Source organism: Canis lupus, chromosome 28 (assembly GCF_048164855.1).
Source record: "Canis lupus baileyi chromosome 28, mCanLup2.hap1, whole genome shotgun sequence".
In the NCBI taxonomy this organism is placed as follows: Eukaryota; Metazoa; Chordata; class Mammalia; order Carnivora; family Canidae; genus Canis; species Canis lupus.
In genome coordinates this window covers 30878849-30901856 of record NC_132865.1, presented here as the reverse complement: position 1 = coordinate 30901856, position 23008 = coordinate 30878849, and the positions used below count along the sequence as shown (strand labels likewise).

The following is a 23008-nucleotide window of genomic DNA, read 5'->3' as shown; positions in this document are numbered from 1 at the left end:
TAATTACTACATGGATTCGTCATTCTACATTTTTTTAATTCATAAAATGAGTCTATGAGGTCAGTAAATGTATGATTAATTGATAATCCTCTAACTGAAAATTTGTTGTATGTTCTGTAATAGATAAATGTTTATGTTCTAGTAGAGCAGCACTTTGTGAAAATAAGTGACCATTTATTGCAAGCAATGCAAAAAGAAAAAAAAATAAACCCTCCAAAGAGAGAAGAAAATCCACTTTCAGCCACATGTCCATATGGTGTCATCTGCTTTGGGGAATAATTTTCTAGTGTGTAAATGCACGAACTATGTTACTGATGCAAGATGCTCTCTCTGTTGTCTAGTATGAAAGAGAGAAAATACCCAATTTGGAAATTACTCTCAGTATAGCATGTTTTCAGGAGACTAATATATATAATTAGCAATTGGCATTGTTTTTGTTTCTGTCTTTTTTGTAAAATTATTTGATGAATATGATTAGGATAAAACAGCTTTGAAGCATGTAATTCAGAGTGTTTACCAAAGGTTATTATTTCTGACCTAAATCCCTGCTGTGCATTTACTTATTTCAGAATGTTTATGTGGATGTATGGTATATTATTTACTTTTACATAAATTTTTTTGCCATTCCATATTAAGACTTTGTGCTTCTGAGGGAAAAACCCCTATTCCTCCCACAGTTGCAATTAGGAAAGCGTTGTTAGGAATCCTTTATTGCACATGTACCTCTCGGCCTATCCATAAACGAGGCTCTTCAATATCTCCCTCGATATTCTCTGCTAAGACAACCGTTTGCCTAAGGTTTCCAAAAAGTACTTGATATTCTCATTTCTCTTTCATTTAGAGTAATATATTTTCTAAATCCTGTCCTCTAGCCTTATGGCGGTAGATTTTGAGTTAAAGACAACGCCCTTCAGAGACTAATGCCATATAAATTGAACAGTAATTGGGCCTCTGTTTAAAAGGGCACGTTCATCGTTTCTGTCTGGTTTCATATAGTAGCTGACTGCTTTACTGGGCTGGGTGCAGCTTTGATTGTAATGTGCTGTCAGGAGCCAACAGGCCGTGCGATTTATTTGGCCCGATGCCAAGTCTGACTCCTTGATTCCTCAAGAAGTTGCTACCAGCCCAGAGGGGGCAAAACCAATGAGCCATAGGGCATGCTTTTTATTAAAGAGGAGTCAAAAGAGCGAAAAGAAACCACATCAGCTGCTGTCAATACTGAGCTAGTGCCAGAAACCCCAAGGCTACTACTGTTGCAGAACAACTGCCAAGCACTATAAATCTGAGATTTACTGTGACGTAAAGTTTCCTTAAGAGCTTAATTTCTGAAGCTACTGTATTACTTTTCTCAAAGTGTTGTATTTTTAGGTAAAATCCACTTGAGGGAGTGAGGGTTAAGACAGAAGTGTGAGTTTGATGAATGAAAGAACTACTCTGTGTGTGGGTTCTTGGCAAGCTGCCATGTCTTTGGGGATCATAGAAATTATTGATGACACAGAACACTCATATGCCTTTAGCCTGTACAGCTGATTCAACATGGAACAGAAATGCTGTCTAGAGAAAAGATTTTACGTTGTATTAGAGCAGTACCGGGCTGTGCATGTTTTTATCTTTTAAAGATTACTTGCAGTAATTGTTCTAAACAATTTCTCCATAGTGAGAATGCCCTGGAAAGCAGCATTGCCTGGGTCTCATTGCCTCCTAAGTACCTGGTGTGATAAAGAATTATTTTCAGAAATATTTCCACGGGATTATTTTTTAAAAAGGAAGGAACAGTCCCCTAAGAGACACTGCTTTAATTGTCGTATACATCTGTTTCATGTATGTTTTTCTGAAGTTGTTCGGTAAAATTATGTCATTAAGAATTCAGTGGAATTCTTTAAATTTAGTTAAACCGCACTGGTCGGGTCCCTTTAACATTTTTTTTTATTCCTTTCCCCTTCCTCCTTTCAGGCAAACGGCATTAAAATTGGCCCTCAGCACGCTGCTACTAATGCCACACACGCGGGCAATCAGGGAGGACAGCAGGCCGGGGGAGGCTGCTGTTGAGTCCGTTTTTACCGTCTCGCTGCCCAAATGTGGCTCCTCACTTCCTCTTTCACTCTCCTGCTCAGCTGAGACATGAAACTATTTGAAATGGCTTTATGTCACAGGAGACTCTAATCCTTCGAAATTCTTGTATAACTTTGAATAAATGGTTAATGTTCACTTAAAAAAGACAGATTTTGGAGATTGTATTCATATCTATTTGCATTTGATTTCTAGGTCAATTGATGTGATTATTTTTGTTAAATGTTGTCTTGTGCCCTTACCTACGAACTGAACTGTATTAAACACTACAAAGTCATCTTGAGTATTTTAAATCAGTTTGTGTGGTTAGGTTTCCCGACACCTGTGGACCTAATGTTTAATATTCTAGAACTGTCCTCAAAAAGTTTGTCAATTTTCAAGGCTATAAGGAAAACCAGAAGGACTCTTTTAATTCTGTATTTATCATTTACTTTCTGTATATACAGTTTAACCTGCTTGGGTGTAATTTGCCAAGCTTGAATTCTTTAATGCATTTGCATAAATTCTATACTGTTTAGAGCTTAAAGCTACAGAAGCATTGTTAGGAATTGCTTGGACACTGAATTTTAAACTTTTTGACATTGTTAACAAGCATGTTCATCTTTTCTTGTCACTAGTCCAAGAAAATATGCTTAATGTACATTACTAAAGGCTATGTATGTGTTAACCTGTTTTAATGCCAAAAGTTTGCTATATGTCCACAGTTTCTTTAAGACCTCCTCAGAAAAGGATTTGTTTGCCTTAATGAATACTGTTGGGTAGAAACACAGTATAATGAGTGAAATGGGCAGAAGCAAGAACTCCCTACACCTAAGCGACTCCAAGAAGAATGAATGTCCACATTTAGATGGCACATTATGAGGACTTTAATCTTTCCTTAAACACAATAATGTTTTCTTTTGCTTTTATTCACATGATTTCTAAGTATATTTTTCATGCAGGACAGTTTTTCAACCTTGATGTACAGTGACTGTGTAAAATTTTTCTTTCAGTGGCAACCTATAATCTTTAAAATATGGTAAGCATCTTGTCTGTTTTGAAGGGGATATGACAATAAATCTACCAGATGGAAAATCCTGTCAAAAGTAGAAAAGCTTTAGTAATTTACTCAGTGTGATGGTTTTATCCTTTTTTTTTTCTCTCTCTCTCTCCCTTGGTCTATAATGAAATTGTTACAGCAGTGCAAAATAAAATCCTATGTATAAAAGTGTTCTTTTTTTATTATGACCACATCATTTCTTTAAATGTACCTTTTTAGTCCATCCACAGCTTTCACATATATTTATTTGAGCATATTTTTTTAAAGGTCAGCATGTTTAACACCCTTTTTAAAAATTTTCCTTAAATGTGATCGCGTTCTTCACAATACTGAAATTTTTTTTGTTACTGTTGATGTAAGCAGGTATTTCCTACTTCTCAAAGAGCACAAGAGCACATTGCATTTAGACTATAAGGAAGGTTTATAGGGACGCCTGGGTGGCTCAGCAGTTGAGCATCTGCCTTCAGCTCAGGGCATGGTCCTAGGATCAAGTCCCAGAGTCCCACATCGGGCTCCCTGCATGGAGCCTGCCTCTCCCTCTGCCTGTGTTTCTGCCTCTCTCTCTGTGTGTCTCTCATGAATAAAATATTTAACAAAAAAGAAGAAAAAGGAGAAGAAGCGTTTATAAAGAAGTTCTAAGTGTGAAACTACTTTCAATTTACCCACCAACTTCAACCTTCTGTGGATCTTCCCTAGAGATTCAGCAATACTCTGTCAAAGCTTTGACATTACTCTTGTGGAAAGTCACCTAATGTTATCTTAGGTTTGTTTTAACTAGCTCCTGGAGGCCAGAGGGAAAGGTGAGAGGAAGTCAAGAGTATTGTCATTATAAACCTGTCTTTCCTTAAAGTGGTTATATAAAATTCACTGTCTTACCATCTTACCACTGTCATTAATGATGAGTAGAAAAGGCTTGGACAGCTATGACTTGTTCTGCTCTATACCAGGAAGGGGAGGATTCTTTGGAAATTGTTATTTTTAAGCCACTGTTAACTTTTCCAGAAGTTTAATGTTTCTTTTCCATGCTCTCTCCCCTAATTCTTTTAAAAATCAAGTATAGGGGATCCCTGGGTGGCTCAGCGGTTTGGCGCCTGCCTTTGGCCCAGGGCGCAGTCCTCGAGTCCCGGGATCAAGTCCCGCGTCGGGCTCCCAGCATGAAGCCTGCTTCTCCCTCTGCCTGTGTCTCTGCCTCTCTCTGTGTATGTGTGTGTGTGTGTGTCTATCATTCATAAATAAATAAATAAATAAATAAATAAATAAATCTTTTTAAAAAGTAAAAATCAAGTATAGGAGGAGAAGCTAATGGTAAAAAAAAAAAAAAAAAAAAAAGTCTATCGTATGTATTTTAATGCCCTAAGAAAAGATGGAGCCCTCCTACAGCCCCTACCACAGCAACCTTAATCTGCTTCCATCTTGGTTGCAGGGGTCTTGATAATTCATTACCACTTTCTCAACAAATCTCATCTACCATTAAAGAGTACATGTGATGAATCCTTTATGTCAGTTGACAAAGCAGTATTAGTGTCTGGTTTGTACTCTTTGCTTATTTTATCATCCCTATCATAAATACTATAATATTGGCACCTGTATTTAATCTTTAATGCTGTGAGTCCTTAATTCATCTTTGATCAATTTTTGCAGCATCTGTGGGACATTTAAGAGCTAGGAAATCAGTCACTAAAAAGCTAAATACAACTTTTTTTAAAAGATTTTATTTATTTATTCATGTGAGACACACACACACAGAGAGAGGCAGGCTCCGTGCGGGGAGCCTGACGTGGGACTCAATCCCGGGTCTCCAGGATCACGCCCTGGGCTGAAGGCGGCACTAAACCGCTGAGCCACCCAGGCTGCCCTAAATACAACTTTCAATGTCTTAACATGTAACATTCCAAAGCTCTAATCTTCATAAAGACAGTGTTACTATTTGTCTTCTGAATTTAAGACAACTGAACCAGGAGCACATTTTTGAAAGAGTGACATGTAATTTGATATGTAATTCAAACAACATGGGAGCTGAATTGAATCTTCATACACAGTTTGCCTTTAATTTAAAAATAGCTTGTTAGCAGGAAAATAGCCCCCATTTATTTTCTCATAGTAGAAAGGGTGGGAATGTAAATGATAATGAAATGTGCCTAATAATCACTCAAGCAGTGATTTATGTCTGGCTTTGGAATACATTATTCATTCTCTCATAGGTAGTTGAACCCTATCAAAACTCAGTACTAAGGTTGACAGCATAGGGTTTGTTGACTATGTGAGCTAAAAAATAATACAAAGAAAATCTTGTTTCAAAGTAAACAAGAATTGACTATACAGAGACAAACTGAAATACCAACCTGTGTTTCTTAGAAGAGTTTACATGAGCTTTCGTGGTCAAATGAAAGTGGAACCTAACCCCATGCATTGGTATTTACTAGATAATAGTACTTGGTTGAAGTCATGATGGAAAACTTTAAAGGGCCAGTTTAGTTCACCCAAAATGGATTTTTAAATTTCCCAAAATATAATTTAAAATTTCAAACATACAGAAATTCAGATTAAAGCAGATATCATTTCTCACCTATGAGATTGGAACTTTAATAAAGTATGACAACAGATTCTATTGGTGAAACACTCTTAGATGTTGCTCGTGGAAGTGCAAACTAGTACTACCTTTCTGAAGAGGAACTTGGCCATACCTAATAAAATCAAAATACACTTACTAGTTGACCCAGCAATCTGACTTCTAGAAAAATACCCTTCCAACAGTACAAAAGCACATATGCACAAAGTTGCTCACTGCAATATTGGTTGTAATTGCAAAATAATTGGAGATGACCTAAATGTCTATACGTAAGGGTGATTGAAGAAACTGATATGTTTACTCAAGGGAGCCCTACACAGCTGTACAAAGTATGAGGAAGAGCTCTGTGAATGGATGTCACTATGTCCGGAATATATTAAGTGACAAAAGCAAAGTGCAAGGGAGTCTACAGGTTACTATCCTGTAATAAAGAAGGCAATATAAAAAGATGGCATATATCTGCTCATTTGTGCAGAAGAAAGAGCAAGAATCGGGATCCCTGGGTGGCTCAGTGGTTTAGCACCGCCTTTGGCCCAGGGTGTGATCCTGGAGACCTGGGCTCAAGTCCCACATCAGGCTCCCTGCATGGAGCCTGCTTCTCCCTCTGCCTGTGTCTCTGCCTCTCTCTTTCTCTGTGTGTCTCTCATGAATAAATAAGTAAATAAAAAAAAAAAACAGCAAGAATAAACTAAAAACTAATGAGACTGGTTACCCAAAAGAGGGTGAGTGGGTTCAGTGTGGAAAGTAAGGATTGGGAATGGGGTATTTGGGACAAGTGACCCCCTCTTTCAGTATACATTTTTGTTTAGCTCTGACTCAGGACCATAGTACTATTTCTAGTATTCCAAAAATAATTAAAATCAACCATGATGTTCAGAGGACTCAAAATGGAATATAAAGTAATGAATGAACCTGCCTATATTATAAACGAGTGACATTATCACCATGAAGGGGACAGGAAAGAAAACTAACGAACAACCAGCAACTTTGGAAAACAGGATATGACTGTATAAGGCTAAAAACATAATGAACTATACACAGTTACACTGTAGTTAGTAAAGAGATATGGGTTAGCAATTATAAAAATAGCTTTTGAGTATTTAGATTGAGCAAATAAATGTATTGTGGATAAGGAAAAATCCATAATGAAAATCTGTTTTCGTTATGGAAAAAAGGAGTTACAAATAAAGGTTGGGAAAGACTAGAATGAACTGTGTGGTAGTGGATTGATATTCGAGGTGTTAGGAACTCATGGTTTTTATATATACGGGTGTGTAGAGAAATACAGATAGATGAGTGAGAATATGTGTACACCTTTCCTAGTTTTGTCTACTGAACGGAAGATCTAAAAGTAAAGACACCCCAGCAGCAGTGAGCACACCAAGTGTACAGATACTGGTTTCTAAATACCTTCCCCTATAAAAGGAACCAAAGCTCCTTGGAGAAATGGTTGATTTAAGGCCGGGGCAGGGAAATTTTAAAACAAGTCTGGAACATCTGTGATGCCAAAAAAAAAAAAGAGTGCTCATAAAATGTACTCAGGAGCCAACTTAATGCTTCTGATGGCCAAATCTGGAATGCTTTGCAAAAAATAATTCATGCTAGTAATGGATTGTAAACTATGGGATAAAATAAACATCCATTATATAAATGAATAATTGCATAAAGAAATGTGAGAAAGCAGCTCTTTTTCCTTATAGTAGAATACCAGTTAGTAGAGCTGGAAGGCATAATGTAAACAGAAAATCCTCAAAACCACAGGAATTGTTAGAGATAGGAGTCATTAATGAATGCTAAATGTGGGCAAAAGAATGACGAGAAACAGAATATATACATAGGCTCAGTGCATCCCCACAAGATACTATTACAAAAGGAAAAATACTAACTTGCTGGTTGGCCAACTTGACACCACCTTCATCAAATGATCAGTAAGACGTGAGGACATCATGGATCAACTGATGGTAACACTGTTCTGTGGGATTCTTGCCCAAAATAGAACCTTAACGTAATCATTAGGAAACCTCAGACAAACCTAAATTGAGGAACACTTCCTACGAAAGAAGCAACTAGTGGGGTACCTGGGTGGTTCTGTCGGTTGAGCTTCCAACTCTTGATTTTGGCTCAGGTCATGGGATCCAGCCCCAAGTTGGGCTCTGCGCTCAGGGCAGAATCAGCTTCTCCCTCTCACTCTGCTCCGCTCCCTATTTGTGCTCTCTTGGTCTCAAATAAATAAAATCTTATTTTTAAAAAAATGACTAGTGCTCTACAAAAATATCAAGATCTTGAAGGATAAAGAATGAGGAAGTATCACAGATTCAAGGAGACGTGACAACTAAATTCAACGTGGGATACTGGATGGACTCTGGGGAAGGGTTCTGACGATGGAGGGGTACACAGGGTGGGTGGGGTGCCTTCTCTGGTACCAGCAAGATTCTGTCTCTTGACCTGAATGGGAGTTACATAGATACTTGCCTTACAATTTTTTAACTGGGATTGAATCCCACGTCAGGCTCCCCATATGAAGCCTGCTTCTCCCTCTGCCTGTGTCTCTGCCTCTGTGTGTGTGTGTCTCTCATGAACAAATAAAATACGTAAGAAGAAGGAGGAGGAGGAGATAGCCATGTGACGACACAGAGACACACAGGGAGAAGACCACGTGATGACAGGGCGGAGACTAGAGTTGTGCAGCCTCAAACCAAGGAATGCCAAAGATTGCCAGCAAACCACCAGAAGCTAGGATGAGGCAAGGAAGGATTCCCCTCCAGGTATGAGGGAGCACAGCCCTGCTGCCATCTTGACTTGGAGCTTGTTCCAGCTTCCAGAACTGAAAGACTAAGTTTCTATTTTAAGCCACCCAAGTGTGTGGCCCTTTGTTACAGCCACCCTAGGAGATTGAAACATCCCTTATATCCTGTGAGTGAAGAGGTTTTTTGTTGGATTGTCTCTGTACCTTCAGTGAAAGGTTGTGTTGAAGCCATGGGCTTATGAGAGGGTAACGGCCACTTCACTGCCCAGCACATGTAGAGCTCATCCTGAGAGAAGTAGGGTTACTCTCTAGGGATGCGACATCCTCTGGCTTCAGCTTCATTTACACATCGAGGTGCTATTCAGAACGTGAGATCTTTGGGGGCACCTGAGTGACTGACTCAGTTAAGCAGCTGTCTTCAGCTTGGGTCATGATCTCGGGGTCCCTGGATCAAGCCCCACATCAGGCTCCCTGCTCAGCAGGGAGTCTGCCCCTCCCCCAGTTCCTGCTTGTGCGCTCGCGCTCTATAAATAAATAAATAAATAAATAAATAAATAAATAAATAAATAAATAAATAAATAAATATTTAAAAAAGAATTTTTATCATTACACCCAGAATTTAGCTTAAAATTTGAAGCCAGGTGTCAAAGGAAATGTGATCTGATGCATATGATGATGAGATGAAAGTGGAAATACTAAACAAATTCTGGAAACGATGGCCTTCCTGTTTGTGGGGATGAGCGAGAAAGAACAAATTACAAAGTGGGGGGGAGCTGACCCAGAGGGTTGTGTTTTGAGTCTGAGATGCTGAAATCCTGATCACCTGAAGAGCGCTAGCAAGCCGCGGGGCACCGAGGCCAGAGGAAGGCCCCAGCCCCAGGGGGCGCCGCACAGACCCTGGGCGCTGCCGGCTTCTAGTTGACGATTAATTTTGCATTAAAATAGCCACAGGGGCAGCCCTGGTGGCGCAGCGGGTTAGCGCCCCCTGCAGCCCAGGGCGTGATCCTGGGGCCCCGGGATCGAGTCCCACGTCGGGCTCCCGCCATGGAGCCTGCTTCTCCCTCTGCCTGTGTCTCTGCCTCTCTCTCTCTGAATAAATAAATAAAATAATATTTTAAAAAATAAAAATAAAATAGCCACAGGCGGGTCCCCAGGAGCTGCAGGCCGCGCAGAAACCCCATTTACAGGAGCTTGGTAAGTGGCCTCCGCTCCAGCCTCCCCACGCCGCAGGAGTTGGCCCGGCCCCCCTCGCCCACCTCCCCCCCGGCCCCCCATCCCCCCTCCCCCCGCCCTCCGCAGGTGGAGATTCACGTTGAGCGCTGGGATTCCGGCGTCCTCTCGGCAGCCAGTGTCAGAGAAGGCAGAGGGCAGCGCCGGGCCACAGCGTCGCGCGTCCCCAGGACCCGCCCGTGGAAACCTGGTCTGGGAGGACGCGGAGTCCCACGTGACGGCCCTGCGGACAGTGGGCACATGGGGTGAAGAGCAAGGGTTGCTGTGTCACGGACTGCGGGTTAGCGAGGGCCGCCCTACCAGCCCGATCGCCTGCGCTGTACGCGCCCGGCCGGCTCGGGGGGTGGAGCGTGGGACTCTCCACCTCGGGGTCGTGAGTTCAAGTCCTACACCGGGTGCCGCGCCTACTTAAAAAAAAAGAAAAAGAAAAAGAACTCTGCTTTATTCATTTTTTTTAAAGATTTTATCCATGTATTCATGAGAGAGAGACACACACACACACGGGCAGAGGGAGAAGCAGGCTCCAGCTCTACGCAGGGAGCCCGACGGGGGATTCGATCCCGGGTCTCCAGCATCCGGCCCTGGGCTGAAGGCGGCGCTAAACGGCTGGGCCGCCCGGGCTGCCCGACTGCTCTGCTTTAAACAACAAATGTATCGCCTCACAGTTCTGGTGGCTAAAATTGGAAATCAAGGTGCCGGCAGGGTTGAGGCCTCCTGAGGACTGGAAGGATCGGCTCAGCCCCTCTCCTGGTCTTGGAGGGCTATCCCGGTGTCTCTTCACATAATCTTCCCTTTAGGCGTGTCTTTGTATCCAAATCTCCCCTTCTTAGAAGGACACCAGTGGTACCGGAGTAAGGCCCGCCCCTATGGCATCGGATCCCCCGGATCCCTGCTGTAAAGATTCTATCTCTAGATAAGGTCACACTGTGCTGTACTGGGGTTTAGGGTTTCACCGTATGACTTTGGGAGACGGGAACGCAATTCAGAGGTAAGGAGTGGGGTTGTGGATTTCGGATTTGGAGAGTAGGAAAGAGAAGCACTTAGCTCTTTACTCAGCCCAATATGTGTTTACCATGAAGCTGGGATTTGAGGAACACCACAAAGGGCAGGAACCCGCTGGGTGTCAACAGGTGTAAAGATGCTCTTTTAATGGCTCTTCTGTTTGTCTGTGTCACCTAACCCGGGAGAGAAACTCAGCACATGGAATAATCCTCTTCCTGATTCTGAATATCTCACTGTGTAATCAAGGCCCATTGGAACCCAGACCCTTTCCCCTTGCGCCTCCATGATTTCATGGGGCTGTCGTGTGTGTCTCCCAGCAGTTGCCTGGTCCCAGGGCCCCGTGTCATCCTGTCAGCCGGCATCGCCCATCTGCCTAACAAAATTCCTCAGAACATGACATGTGCGGTGGTGCTGTGCTTTCTAATTCTTCTTGCCTTCCCACTCTTTACTTAGCCTTAATACTTTTTTTTTTTTAAGATTTTATTTATTTATTCATGAGAGACACAGAGAGAGAGAGAGAGAGAGGCAGAGACACAGGCAGAGGGAGAAGCAGGCTCCATGCAGGGAGCCCGATGTGGGACTCGATCCTGAGACCCTAGAACACAACCGGAGCCAAAGGCAAGATGCTCAGTCACCAAGCCACCCAGGCGTCCTCTTTCTTTCTTTTAAACTGAGGTGACATTGGGATGCCTGAGTGGCTCAGTCGGTTAAGCAAAGGACTCTCAGTTTGGGTTCAGGGCCTGATCTAAGGTTCGGAGGAGAATCAAGCCCCACGTTGGACTCTGCACTCAGTGGGGAGTCTGCAGGAGACTCTCTCTCCCTCTCCTTCTGCCCCTCCTGCTTGCTCGCGCTCTCTCTCTCTCTCTCTCTGAAATAAATAAATCTTAAAAACAAACAAACCGAGGTGACATTCCCACAACATAAAATCAGCCATCTTAAGGGAAACAGTGCAGTAGTATTTAGTACATTCACACTCTATGCAACCATCCCCTCTATCTAGTTTAAAAACAGTTTTATCACCCCAAAGGAGGCCCCGTACCTATTCAGCAGTTACTCCTCATTAACCCCTCTACCCAGCCCCTGGTGACTGCAAATCTGTTTTCTTTCTCTGTGGATCCACCTGTTTGGGACAGCTCATGTAAGTGGAGTCATACGATACAGCTTCCTGTGCCTGGCTTCTTTCACTCAGCACAGTGTTTTCGAGGTCCACACACATGGCAGTGGATATCAGTACTTTGATTCCTTTTTATACTTTAATATTCTGTGTGTGTCCACCACACTTTGCTTAGTCCTTAGGTCACTGATGGACATTTGGTCTGTTTCTACCTTTTGATGATCGGGACTACTGCTGCTATGAGCAAGTATGTACATTTATCAAACTGATTATCAGGGATGCCCGGGTGGCTCAGCGGTTGAAGGCCCGCCTTCCGCCCAGGACATGGTCCTGGAGTCCTGAGATCGAGTCCCACATCGGGCTCCCTGCAAGAAGTCTGCTTCTCCCTCTGCCTGTGTCTCTGCCTCTCTCTCTCTCTCTCTCTCTGTGTGTGTCTCATGAATAAATAAATAAAATATTTTTTAAAAACCTGATTATCTAATGGTACTTGGCACCAACCTAGTCCTGATTTTCCCATATTTAAATAATAAAAATATCCCTTTGGTGTTTTATTTAAAAATTACTAAAATTAGGCACGCCTAGGTGGCTCAGTTGGTTGAGTGTCTGCCTTCGGCTCAGATCATGATCTCAGGGTCCTGGGATCGAGCCTCACACCGGGCTCCGTGCTCAGCGAGGAGTGAGTCTGGTTCTCCTTCTCCCTTTGCTGCTATCCCCTTTGTGCTCTCTTTGTCTCCCTCAAATCAATAAATAAAATCTTTATTAAAAATCACTAAAATTACATATGCACATAGTTTCCAAAAAGTCGAATAGTGTTAGAAGGCTTATATAAAAGCCACCATCCCTTGTCCTGCCTGTCCCCACCTCATAAGCAACTCCTCAGAGTTCTCAGCCCTGCTTTCACCACCTGCTTGGAGCCTGCACCCACTGTCAGCCTCCAGCTCCTGTGTGCAGAGGCATGGAGGCTGGCCCCCGACCCTGCGGTACTGAGAGGTGATGTGCAGGCCAGCCCCACACCTCCGGCTCACCTGCTGCGGTGGCTGTGGCTCGCTGCTCATGGCTTTCACTCTGCTGAGTCCATACACTGTTGTCATTTCCTGTCCACTGCTTCTCCTCCCCTCCTCTTTGCCCTTGTGTATTTGTATATTTGATTCCTTTAATCGCAATTATTGAGGTCTTGGGAGGGAGATAAGGGCATGTGCTGAATCCACTTGGCTTAACTAGAAGTCCAGGAAGTTCCTTTAAACAACAACAACACTGTCTTCCTTTATAACTTGTTAAAATGCAGTGTTTGCTGCAGAAAACACAAGGAAAACAAAGAAAACGTGAAGAATTAAAATGAGTCTCCAAGTTTGGATTCCCCACAAAGCTGAGTCTGAACAAGATTTGAATGCAAGTAATTTGGGGGGTTAGTGCCCCCAGGAGTATAGTGAGGGTGTGCAGAAGTGAGATAGGGAGAGGAGGAGAAATAGCTAACGGGGGTGATGGGGGGGGGGCTCAGTCGGTGATGCATCTGACTTCAGCTCCCATCATGCTCTCAGGTCGGGCTCCACGCTCAGCAGGGAGTCTGCTTGTCCCTCTCCCTCTGCCACTCCCCCTGCTCCAGCTCTCTCTCAATCTCTCAAATAAATAAATAAAATCTTTTTAAAAAAAAAGAAGGAAGGAAGGAAGGAAGGAAGGAAGGAAGGAAGGAAGGAAGGAAGGAAGGAGGGAGGGAGGGAGGGAGGGAGGGAGGGAGGGAAGGAAGGAAGGAAGGAAGGAAGGAAGGAAGGAAGGAAGGAAGGGAAGAAAGAAAGAAAGAAAGAAAGAAAGAAAGAAAGAAAGAAAGAAAGAAAGAAAGAAAGAAGAAAGAGAGAGAGAGAAAGAAAGAAAAGAAAGAAAGAGAAGAAAGAAAGAAACAAAGAAAGAAAGAAGAAAGAAAGAAAGAAAAAGAAAGAAAGAAAGAAAGAAAGAAAGAAAGAAAGAAAGAAAGAAAGAAAGAAGAAAGAAAGAAATATGGGGCTCCTGGGTGGCTCAGTGGTTGGGCATCTGCCTTTGGCTCGGGTATGATCCCGGAGTCCTGGGTCAAGTCCCACACTGGGCTCCCTGCGAGGAGCCTGCTTCTCTCTCTGCCTGGGTCTCTGCCTCTCTCTCTGTGTCTCTCATGAATAAACAAATAAAACCTTTGAAAAAAGAAAGGTACCAATTTATATTCCAACTAGACCTCAAGAGTGTTCTGTTTTCTGTACTGAATTACCAGCAGTGGAAATTTTTATTTAAAAAAAGTTTTTTGCAACTTGAGAGGCCACCTCCAAATCTTTGGTTTGTGTCATTTATTAAGCAGTTCTTTTCCTCACTACATCTAAATGCTTTAGTTTCAGGGATGCCTGGGTGGCTCAACAGTTGAGCATCTGCCTTTGGCTCAGGACACGATCTCAGGTCTGGGGATCGAGCCCCACATCAGACTCCCTGCGAGGAGCCTGCTTCTCCCTTTGCCTATGTCTCTGCTTCTCTCTCTGGGTCTCTCATGAATAAATAAAATCTTAAAAAAAATAAAAGCTTTAATTTCAGATGACAAAATTTTATATCCATATAAAATCTATGTTTGTATTGTGTCACAGATTTCTATGTTTCTTTTACCACTATCCCTCAAACCCCTCCAATTCTTTTTTAAAGAATTATTTATTGGGACGCCCAGATGGCTCAGTGGTTAAGTGTCTGCCTTTGGTTCAGGGCATGATCCTGGAGTCCCCGGATCGAGTCCCACATCGGGCTCCCTGCACGGGGCCTGCTTCTCTCTCTGTCTGTGTCTCTGCCTCTGTGTGTGTGTGTGTCTCTCTCATGAATAAATAAATAAAATCTTTAAAAAAAAAAAAAAAAGAGATTTATTTAGGGGATCCCTGGGTGGCTCAGCAGTTTAGCGCCACCTTCAGCCCAGGGTGTGATCCTGGACACCTGGATCAAGTCCAACACCGGGCTTCCTGCATGGAGCCTGCTTCTCCCTCTGCCTGTGTCTCTGCCTCTCTCTCTCTCTCTCTCTCCCTCTGTGTGTGTGTGTGTGTCTCATGAATAAATAAATAAAATCTTTAAAAAAAATTGTATGTATGTATTTATTTATTTATTTATTTATTTATTTATTTGAGAGGAGAGACAGAGCACAGGGGAGGGGCAGAGTAACAGAGAATCTTAAGCAGATTCTGTGCAGAGCCCGGAGTCCATGCAGGCTCAAACTCCCCACACTGAGATCATGACGGGAGCCAAATGAAGGGGTAGGTCACTTAACTGACTGGGCCACCCAAGCACCCCAAAACACTCCAAATTCTATTGAAAATTTTTTAAATTGTGCTTAACAGATAGTTTAATTTGAGGAAAAGCTAATATTCCTGTAATATTAAATGTTTCCATCCACTAACAAGTTATGTCTATCTGTGCAACAAGGGCTTTTAAGATAATGATGTTCATTCTAGAAATAGAATTTTTGAGGAGCTCAGTTTTTTCAAAATCTAAAATTAATCTCACGTCTGCATTTTCAAATTCAGTGCAATTTGGGGGAGGACATTTCTACCCATTTTGCTTTCTGTTTGACTAATCTAAGGCATTTCACAATTTCTACTAATTTTTATCTTTCTCATAGACTTTTATTTTTCAACTGCTTGTTTTCTCTTCCATCCATCTCTTAGTTCCTTATCCTAAAAAAATAGCCTTTCTCTTCTTTTAGCTATAAAATGTCATCCAAAAAGAAACAGCAGATATTCACTCTGTGTGCATTTCATTCAACTCAATACGAGTGAGCATTCAGCAAATACTGAGTATTTGCCAAGTAAATATAGTAAAATCATATTAATATGCTACTTGATAACATAATGTGAGATTCCTTCATATTTAGCATCCAAATTATTGAAACATATTGGCTATCAGAGTCCTTGCCTGTAGCTTAATAATGAAGTCTTCCACATGGTATCCAGCCCAATAGACTGGCTCTATTGACTTCTTTTAACCTTGTCCTGAAGACAAATTGCACTTGATTGGCCTGTGGTCTATTCCTTCCTTAGAAAAGTTGTAACAAGGGGCACCTGGGTGGCTCAGTATTGGGCGATTGCCTTCGGCGCAGGTCATGATCCCAGGATCCTGGAATCCCAGGATCCTGAAATCGAGTCCCACATCGGGCTCCCCGCAGGAAGCCTGTGTCTCTGCCTCTCTCTGTGTCTCTCATGACGAAATAAGTAAAATCTTTAAAGAAAAAAAAAAAGCTGTAAAGATGTGTTCTTTTTGTAGACTGCCCATGTACCATAGTACGTGTCCTTAGCCATCTTTCTCCGGCCTGTTTTGGCACCTCCTTCCAACCTGCTAACCCCCACTGGACCTGACTTCCTGCCACTCCCTTCCTCAAGCTTCTTGCTGTGTCCCTGGGGTGTTTATTGCCGCACCATGGGAAAGAGCAAAACAACCTAAGCCTATCAATACAGGAATTTTCAAGCAAAATTTTCATCTACTCTGCAACTGATCAACAGTGTGATCTTGAGCAAGTCCTTAACCTTTTTGTAACTTAGTTTCCATGATAAAAATAAGGATTCCAGGGCAGCCCCGGGGGGGTGGGGGGGGGCTCAGCGGTTTAGTGCCGCCTTCAGCTCAGGGCCTGATCCTGGAGACCCAGGATCGAGTCCCACGTCGGGCTCCCTGCATGGAGCCTGCTTCTCCCTCTGCCTGTGTCTCTGCCCCTCTCTCTCTCTCATGAATAAATAAATAAAATCTTTAAAAAAAAAGGGGGGGGGGGATTCCAGTAATACCTACTCCACCGGATAGTGGTGATGATGAAATGGGCTAATTTTTTTTTTTTTGAAATGGGCTAATTTTTATGAAGCACTAGAAGAATACCTTATGCACAGGAAGCAGTATATAGTTGTTCATTAAATAGGAAGAAAAAAAGAAAAATATATGGAATACTAAATAATGCTAAAAAAAATCAGGATTCTAAAATAGGTATATATGGCATATTATTAAGTAAAACCATTTATATAATATAAAAAGCTGTACAAAACATATTGTTAGGTAAAAAATGTGATAGGGAATAATAGATATGATAATAATATCACTTATGCACATATACACACATTTGCACATTATGTATGTTTGATCGCACACACAGAGGAAATTTTTTTTTTTTTTACACAGAGGAAATTTTATAGAGAAATACATCCTGGGGCACCTGAGTGGCTCAGTCAGTTGAATGTCTGCTTTGGGCTCAGGTCATGGAGCTCCCTGCTCAGTGGGGAGTCTGTTCTCATCTCCCTCTGTTCCTCCTTCCTACTGGTGCCCCCCCTCAGATAAATAGATAATCTTAAAAAAAATACATCCCAACTTTTGACTATGATAACTAATTTCTGGATGGAAAATTTTTATCTTTAATTCTTTACACTTCTATACTGTTTGAATTTTTAAATAATCATATTACATTAATATATGACTTGTACAAATGAAAATTACATAAAGAGAAAATATAGGCAAATGGCATGAACAGACAATTAACAAAAGAAGAAATACAAATAGCTTCCAAGCATATGAAAAGGCGTTCAAGATCAGTAAACTATAAGTTGAAACAGAGATACTCATTTTTTTGTCTTTCAAATCGGCAAAAAATAAAAAAGCTTAGTAACATCCATAATTAAGGATTTATTTGTTCATGAAATGTTGATGGAATTTAAAGAAGGGAAATTCTATATATGAGTGTGTGTATGTGTGTGTGTGTAAAATGACCACTGATAACAGTTCTATTCTTCTGACTCTTTCAAAAGATTTAGCACAAATGCATAAAGATTGGCCCCTGGGTGGCTCAGTCGGTTAAATGTCTGCCTCTGGCTCAGGTCATGAGCCCAGGATCCTGGAATTGAGCCCCACTTTGGGCTCTTTGCTCCAAGGGGAGCCCACTTCTCCCTCTCCGTCTGCTGCTCCTCCCACTTGTGCTCTCTCTGTCAAATAAATAAATAAAATCTATTAAAAAATGCATAAAGATGAATATGTAGCATGTTTACTTAAACATAATTTTTAATGCAAAATTGCTTAAATTTCCACATTAGGAGAAGGGATAGATTAAGGAATACATTCCAGCCATAACAAAAATAAGGTGTAGGGACACTTAGCTGGTTCAGTCAGTGGAGCATGTGACTCTTGATCTTGGGGTTGGGAGCTCAAGCCTCACGTTGGGTGTGGAGCTAGCTTAAAAATAAAATATTTTAAAATAAAGTTTTTATGCACTAAGCTGAAAAGTTATAAAGAAAACAGATTATGCTAGCAGGACAATATTTATGGCAGGATCCCATTTTTATGAGAATAATGACAAAAGAAGAAAACGTACTTCTGCGTAAATATGCTTGCAAAGCATGGAAAAATGATGTCAAGCTTACACACGAATTGAATGATGATCAAGGCAGGAGTCGGGAGCAGGAGAAATGATATTTACATTACACAAGTGTGCATTGCTTATACTTGTTTCTGTGAGCCACTATTGCTCTTGAATTTTAAAAGTTGTAGGTTTTTTTGATCAACATTCTTGTTAATAAATCTACATGTAACCATATTTCTATGAATAACAGCATTGAAAAAAAAAACAAATGTGAGAATGGGTACATGGGAACCTCAATTTTGTTGTGAACCTAAAAATGCCCTAAAAATTAAAGTCTGTTTTTTAAAGCCAAATGTCCATGTAGTTGTACTAAAAAAAAAAGTTTTAGCTTTGTGTTGTGATGCGAAATACAGTTACCTAAACTGACTAGCCCATATCAATAAATAAATTGTGTGCAACATAGTATTTTAAGACAAAACATTATACTGCATTTTTTTCTGCAAAATTTTACATAAAGGGAACAGTTCTTGGAGGAAAAGTATGAAGGTTAAACATTTTCTTATCATATGCTCCTATAATAACTCTCCTTAGCATTTACCCATATGAGTTGAAAATCCATGTTCACATACAAACCTGCACACAAAAGTTTATAGCAGCTTTTTTTTTTTTTAAGAATTTATTTATTTATTCAAGAGAGACACACAGAGAGAGGCAGAGACACAGGCAGAGGGAGAAGCAGGCTCACTGCAGGGAGCCTGATGCGCGACTTGATCCCAGGACCCCAGGATCATGCCCTGAGCTGAAGGCAGACGCTTAACCACTGAGCCACCCAGGTGCCCTATAGCAGCTTTGTTCATGATTGCTGAAACGTAGAAGCAACCTAAATGTCCTTTAATAGATGAATGGAAACACGAATGTGGTCCATCCAGACAATGGAATAATATATAGTGCTAAAAACAAATGAGCTTTTAAGCACAAAAAGACAGGTACTAGCCTTAAATGTATATCAGCAAGTGAAAGATGACAATCTGAAAAACCCACATGTATGGTTCCAGTTATAGGACGCCCTGGAAAAGGCAAAAAAAAAAAAAAAACCACTGTAAAAAGATCAGTGGTTGCCAGAGGTTCAGGGGGAGGGAGGAATGAATGGGCAGAGAGCACAGGGGATTTTTAGGGCAGTGAAATTATTCTGTATGATACTACCATGGTGGATACGTGTCATTATACATTTGTCAAAACCCACAGAATGTGGGGTGCTTGGCTGGCTCCATCAGATGAGCATGCGACTCTTGATCTTGGTTGTGAGTTCGAGCCTCATGCTGGGTGTAGAGATTATTTGAAAATAAAACCTTAAAAAAAAAACCTTACAGAATGTACACCACAAAGAGGGAATCCTAATGTAAACTATTGACTTTAGCTAATAATCATGTATCGATGTGCATTCATTGATTGTAACAAATTATCAGACCATCAGCGAGATGTTAATAGTAGGGAAAATTGGGATGGATGAGGGCATATACAAATACTTTTGTGTATACCTAAAACTACTTTTTTTAAAAAAGCCTATTGGGGCTCCTGGGTGGCTCAGTCGGTTAAGCATCTGCCTTCAGCTCAGGTCATGATCCCAGGGTCCTAGGATCAAGTCCCGCATCAGGCTCCCTGCTCAGTGGGGAGTCTGCTTCTCCCTCTCCCTCTGCTCCTCCTCCCCGCTGTTCTCTCTGTCTCTCCATCTCTTCTTTTATCTCAAATAAATAAAATGTTTTAAAATTTTTTTTAATTTAAAAAGCTTATTAATTTTGGAAAAGTGTAGTGATTGAGGTCGATGCTTCTTCCACCTGCTGTCCTGACTGAAGAGCCTTAGGCAGAGACCGGGTAGTTTATCACAGCTCAGTCGCTACCTCGGTTGAGAGGCACGCCCAGATACTGGAAGAATGAAGAAGGAAGCATGCAAATGGCAAACAGATTTAGCTGGTTCCTTTGCATGAACAGAAACCCTACCAAAAAATTATAATCACCCTCCTCTCTGCTTCTTCAGACTCCCTCCGCCCCACCAACATCTCTTGCACTTGTACTCACATCTGGACCAAATTCTATTGTCAGACTCTGGCTTCTTGAGCCCGATGAGACCCAGACATGAAGCTCTTCAGCTGGTCTGACTGGCCTCGCCTCTGAGCAGTCCTGGCCATGGCAGGTGGCTATTCCTAAACACATGCCCACTTTTGTACCCGTATGCCTGGAGGACACTGGGCGATGCCTGGCTGGCTGGGACAGCCTCTTCCTTTAGCTTCTCGGCTTCTCCTTGTTCATTTACTTGGATTTCTGTGCCCTAGTTTCAGATTCAGTTCCCAGAGGAATAGAAGTCCAAGAGGGCAGGGAATGGTGTTTTCACTGTTTTTGTTCTCTGATATATTGCTCGCACGTAGAACAATGCCTCATTCATAAAAGGAGTGAGGACCAACCTTGGAAAAAAGTAATGGATGATTTTTTTTTTTAAGGAAAAATACATACATATTTTTTCCCCTAACTATTCCCTTTTGGGGAAAGCTCTCTTTTTCTCTAAGATTATGTCCTTCCTACTTCTCTGGTGTTAAAATGGTTTTTCTCAAGTAACAGCAATCACCTCTGAGGGAGAGACGTTTACTTTACATCATCAGCCTTTGTATCTTTTGGTTTTACCTATTCAGAAATTAAAAAATACAAATTTAAGATAAAATAATTGAAGCCCTGGGCAGCCCCAGTGGCTTAGAGGCTTAACACTGCCTTCAGCCCAGGGCGTGATCCTGGGGACCTGGGATGGAGTCCCACGTGGGGCTCCCTGCATGGGGCCCGCTTCTCCCTCAGACTGTGTCTCTGCCTTTCTCTCTATCTCTCATGAACAAATAAATAAAATCTTAAAAAAAAAATAATTGAAGTCCTTGCTGTGATGATGGCGATTTTTTCTATGTTCGTAACTGGCAAAAGAAAAATGTTTTCATTGCAATCTACTTTAATTTCCTAAATTTATTTAATTTGATTTTTTTTTAACTAAGAGCAACCCCCCCCCCCCGCCCCCGCCAAGTCCCAAAGCACTGAGTACAACTTGGCACTGAAGTATTTGATGAATGAATGAACCACCTCCGGTTTGAAATGCTTGAGGTTAGTGTATAGACTTCACAACAATAAAAGTGTCTGTCATGACACCGTGAAGGGCTCTTGTCACCTGTCACTGTACTCTAACAACAAATTCCTGATTGCTTTTTCCACAACTAGGGCCTCCTGCCCAGATTCATTTTTACACACACACACATACACACACATGCCATCGTTTGTCTACCAGCACACTGGGGTGTGGGCCAGCTGGGAAAGATGGGGACCCCTGCTGGGATCCTGATGCCTCCCACCCTAGCTTGCAAGTGAGGCCGTCTGCGGTCAGAGTGGCTTGGCAGTGGGACGCCTGGGTGGCTCAGTGGTTGAGCATCTCCCTTTGGCTCAGGTCATGATCCTGGGGTCCCAGGATGGAGTCCTGCATCGGGCTTCCTACAGGGAGCCTGTGTCTCTGCCTCTGTGTGTGTGTGTCTCACGAATAAATAAATAAAATCTTTTAAAAAAATTAAAAAAATAAAAGAGAAGTATTACATCTCGAATCTTTACTGGTCTCCTAGGGCTGCTGTGACAAAGTACCACACAGGCTGGGGGGCAGTGGGTGCCCCCGGGCAGTGGGTGCCCCTGGGCAGTGGGTGCCGGGCTGCGCACATGCTGCTCTCCCGGGTGCCTGCCTCCTCACCTGCCGCGGTCCTTCCTCCCCCTGGGTAAAACAGGTCGTCGTCAGGGTCATCAGGGATTAAGTCCCCTCTCCTCCCAACTGCAGTATGACCTCGCCTGCCACATGATTTCCAAATAAGGCCACATTCTGCTGGGCCTGGGGACCCCGATCCCCGGCCACCCGAGTTGAAGAAGGTGTGGCCTCTGGAGGAGGTGCAGGCCAGCGGGCAGCAGGAGGGGCTCCGGGGTGTCTCTCCAGCTGGACCCCAGGCCACCCCCAACTCCCATTCTGGTTCCGTGCCCTGGAACCTGGATTCAAATCAAATCCCAAGCGATTCTTTTTTTTTTTTTTTAATATTTTATTTATTCACGAGAGACATACAATTTCAACTCCATGTGTTGATCAGGCTCCGTGAGGTGAGTACTCTTTTTTTATCCACCCTCCCCCCAAATCTTTCCATTCCCTAGAAACATATGCTAAAATAGACGAGGACTGGTCAAATATACAACATGTAAGGGGGTTCCCACTGCCCCAGGGGGGGCACTCTCAGTTTATCTTCCTTTGAGGGTGCTCTAAGCCAGGCTGCTCACCTCGGGGTGCCGTGGTCCCCCCAAGCCCTGGCCAAGAGGCCGACTGGGACTCCCAAGGTGCAGGTACAGCCTGAGCTTGCGGTTTCCTCAGGGTCTCGGGTCGCCCGGCTGCTGCTGGAGCTCAGACAGGCAGGGAGCAGCAAGATCTTTCGGTCCCAGCCCCTCCGGGTCCTGGGGACAACAGGGTCCTTCAGCAGAGAGAAGTGGATCTGGGGACGAGGAGACCGGTTCCCCCAACATGGGTGTGAGTCAGGGCCTAGAATCCCGGGCTCTGGGATGCTCACTCCAACAGCGATGGGGGGGGGGGGGGAGGGCACCACTTCGCCAGGGTTATTTATTTGTATTGCCTCGGGCTTATCTTTGGATTCCAATTCACTGACGAAGAAAAGGTCGAAATGCATTGCACAAAATCATAGGGGTTTTGTTGTCGGCTCCTCAGCTACCTGCTGACTGTGATGCCTCTGATTTCTCCCTGGGATTTTAAAGCTCTTCATCTGGACTTAGATCCCTAAACACTTAAAGATGTTTCATTAATAATAATACTAGACGTAATAGGGGCACCTGGGTGGTTCAGGGTTCAGGGTCTGCCT

The 23008-nt window shown here is 42.6% G+C and overlaps 1 protein-coding gene across 3 annotated transcripts in view; it reads left to right on the top strand.

The window, feature by feature from the left end:
- Positions 1 to 3280, top strand: part of RAB2A (RAB2A, member RAS oncogene family) — a 92245-nt gene extending 88965 nt beyond the window's left edge. For all 3 annotated transcript variants that reach the window (XM_072804530.1, XM_072804533.1, XM_072804532.1), the window contains exon 8: positions 1954 to 3280. In XM_072804530.1, the coding sequence (XP_072660631.1) occupies positions 1954 to 2049 (96 nt within the window). In that variant the 3' untranslated portion in view covers positions 2050 to 3280. The remainder of the gene's footprint in view (positions 1 to 1953) is intronic.
- The last annotated feature ends 19728 nt before the right edge of the window (positions 3281 to 23008 follow it).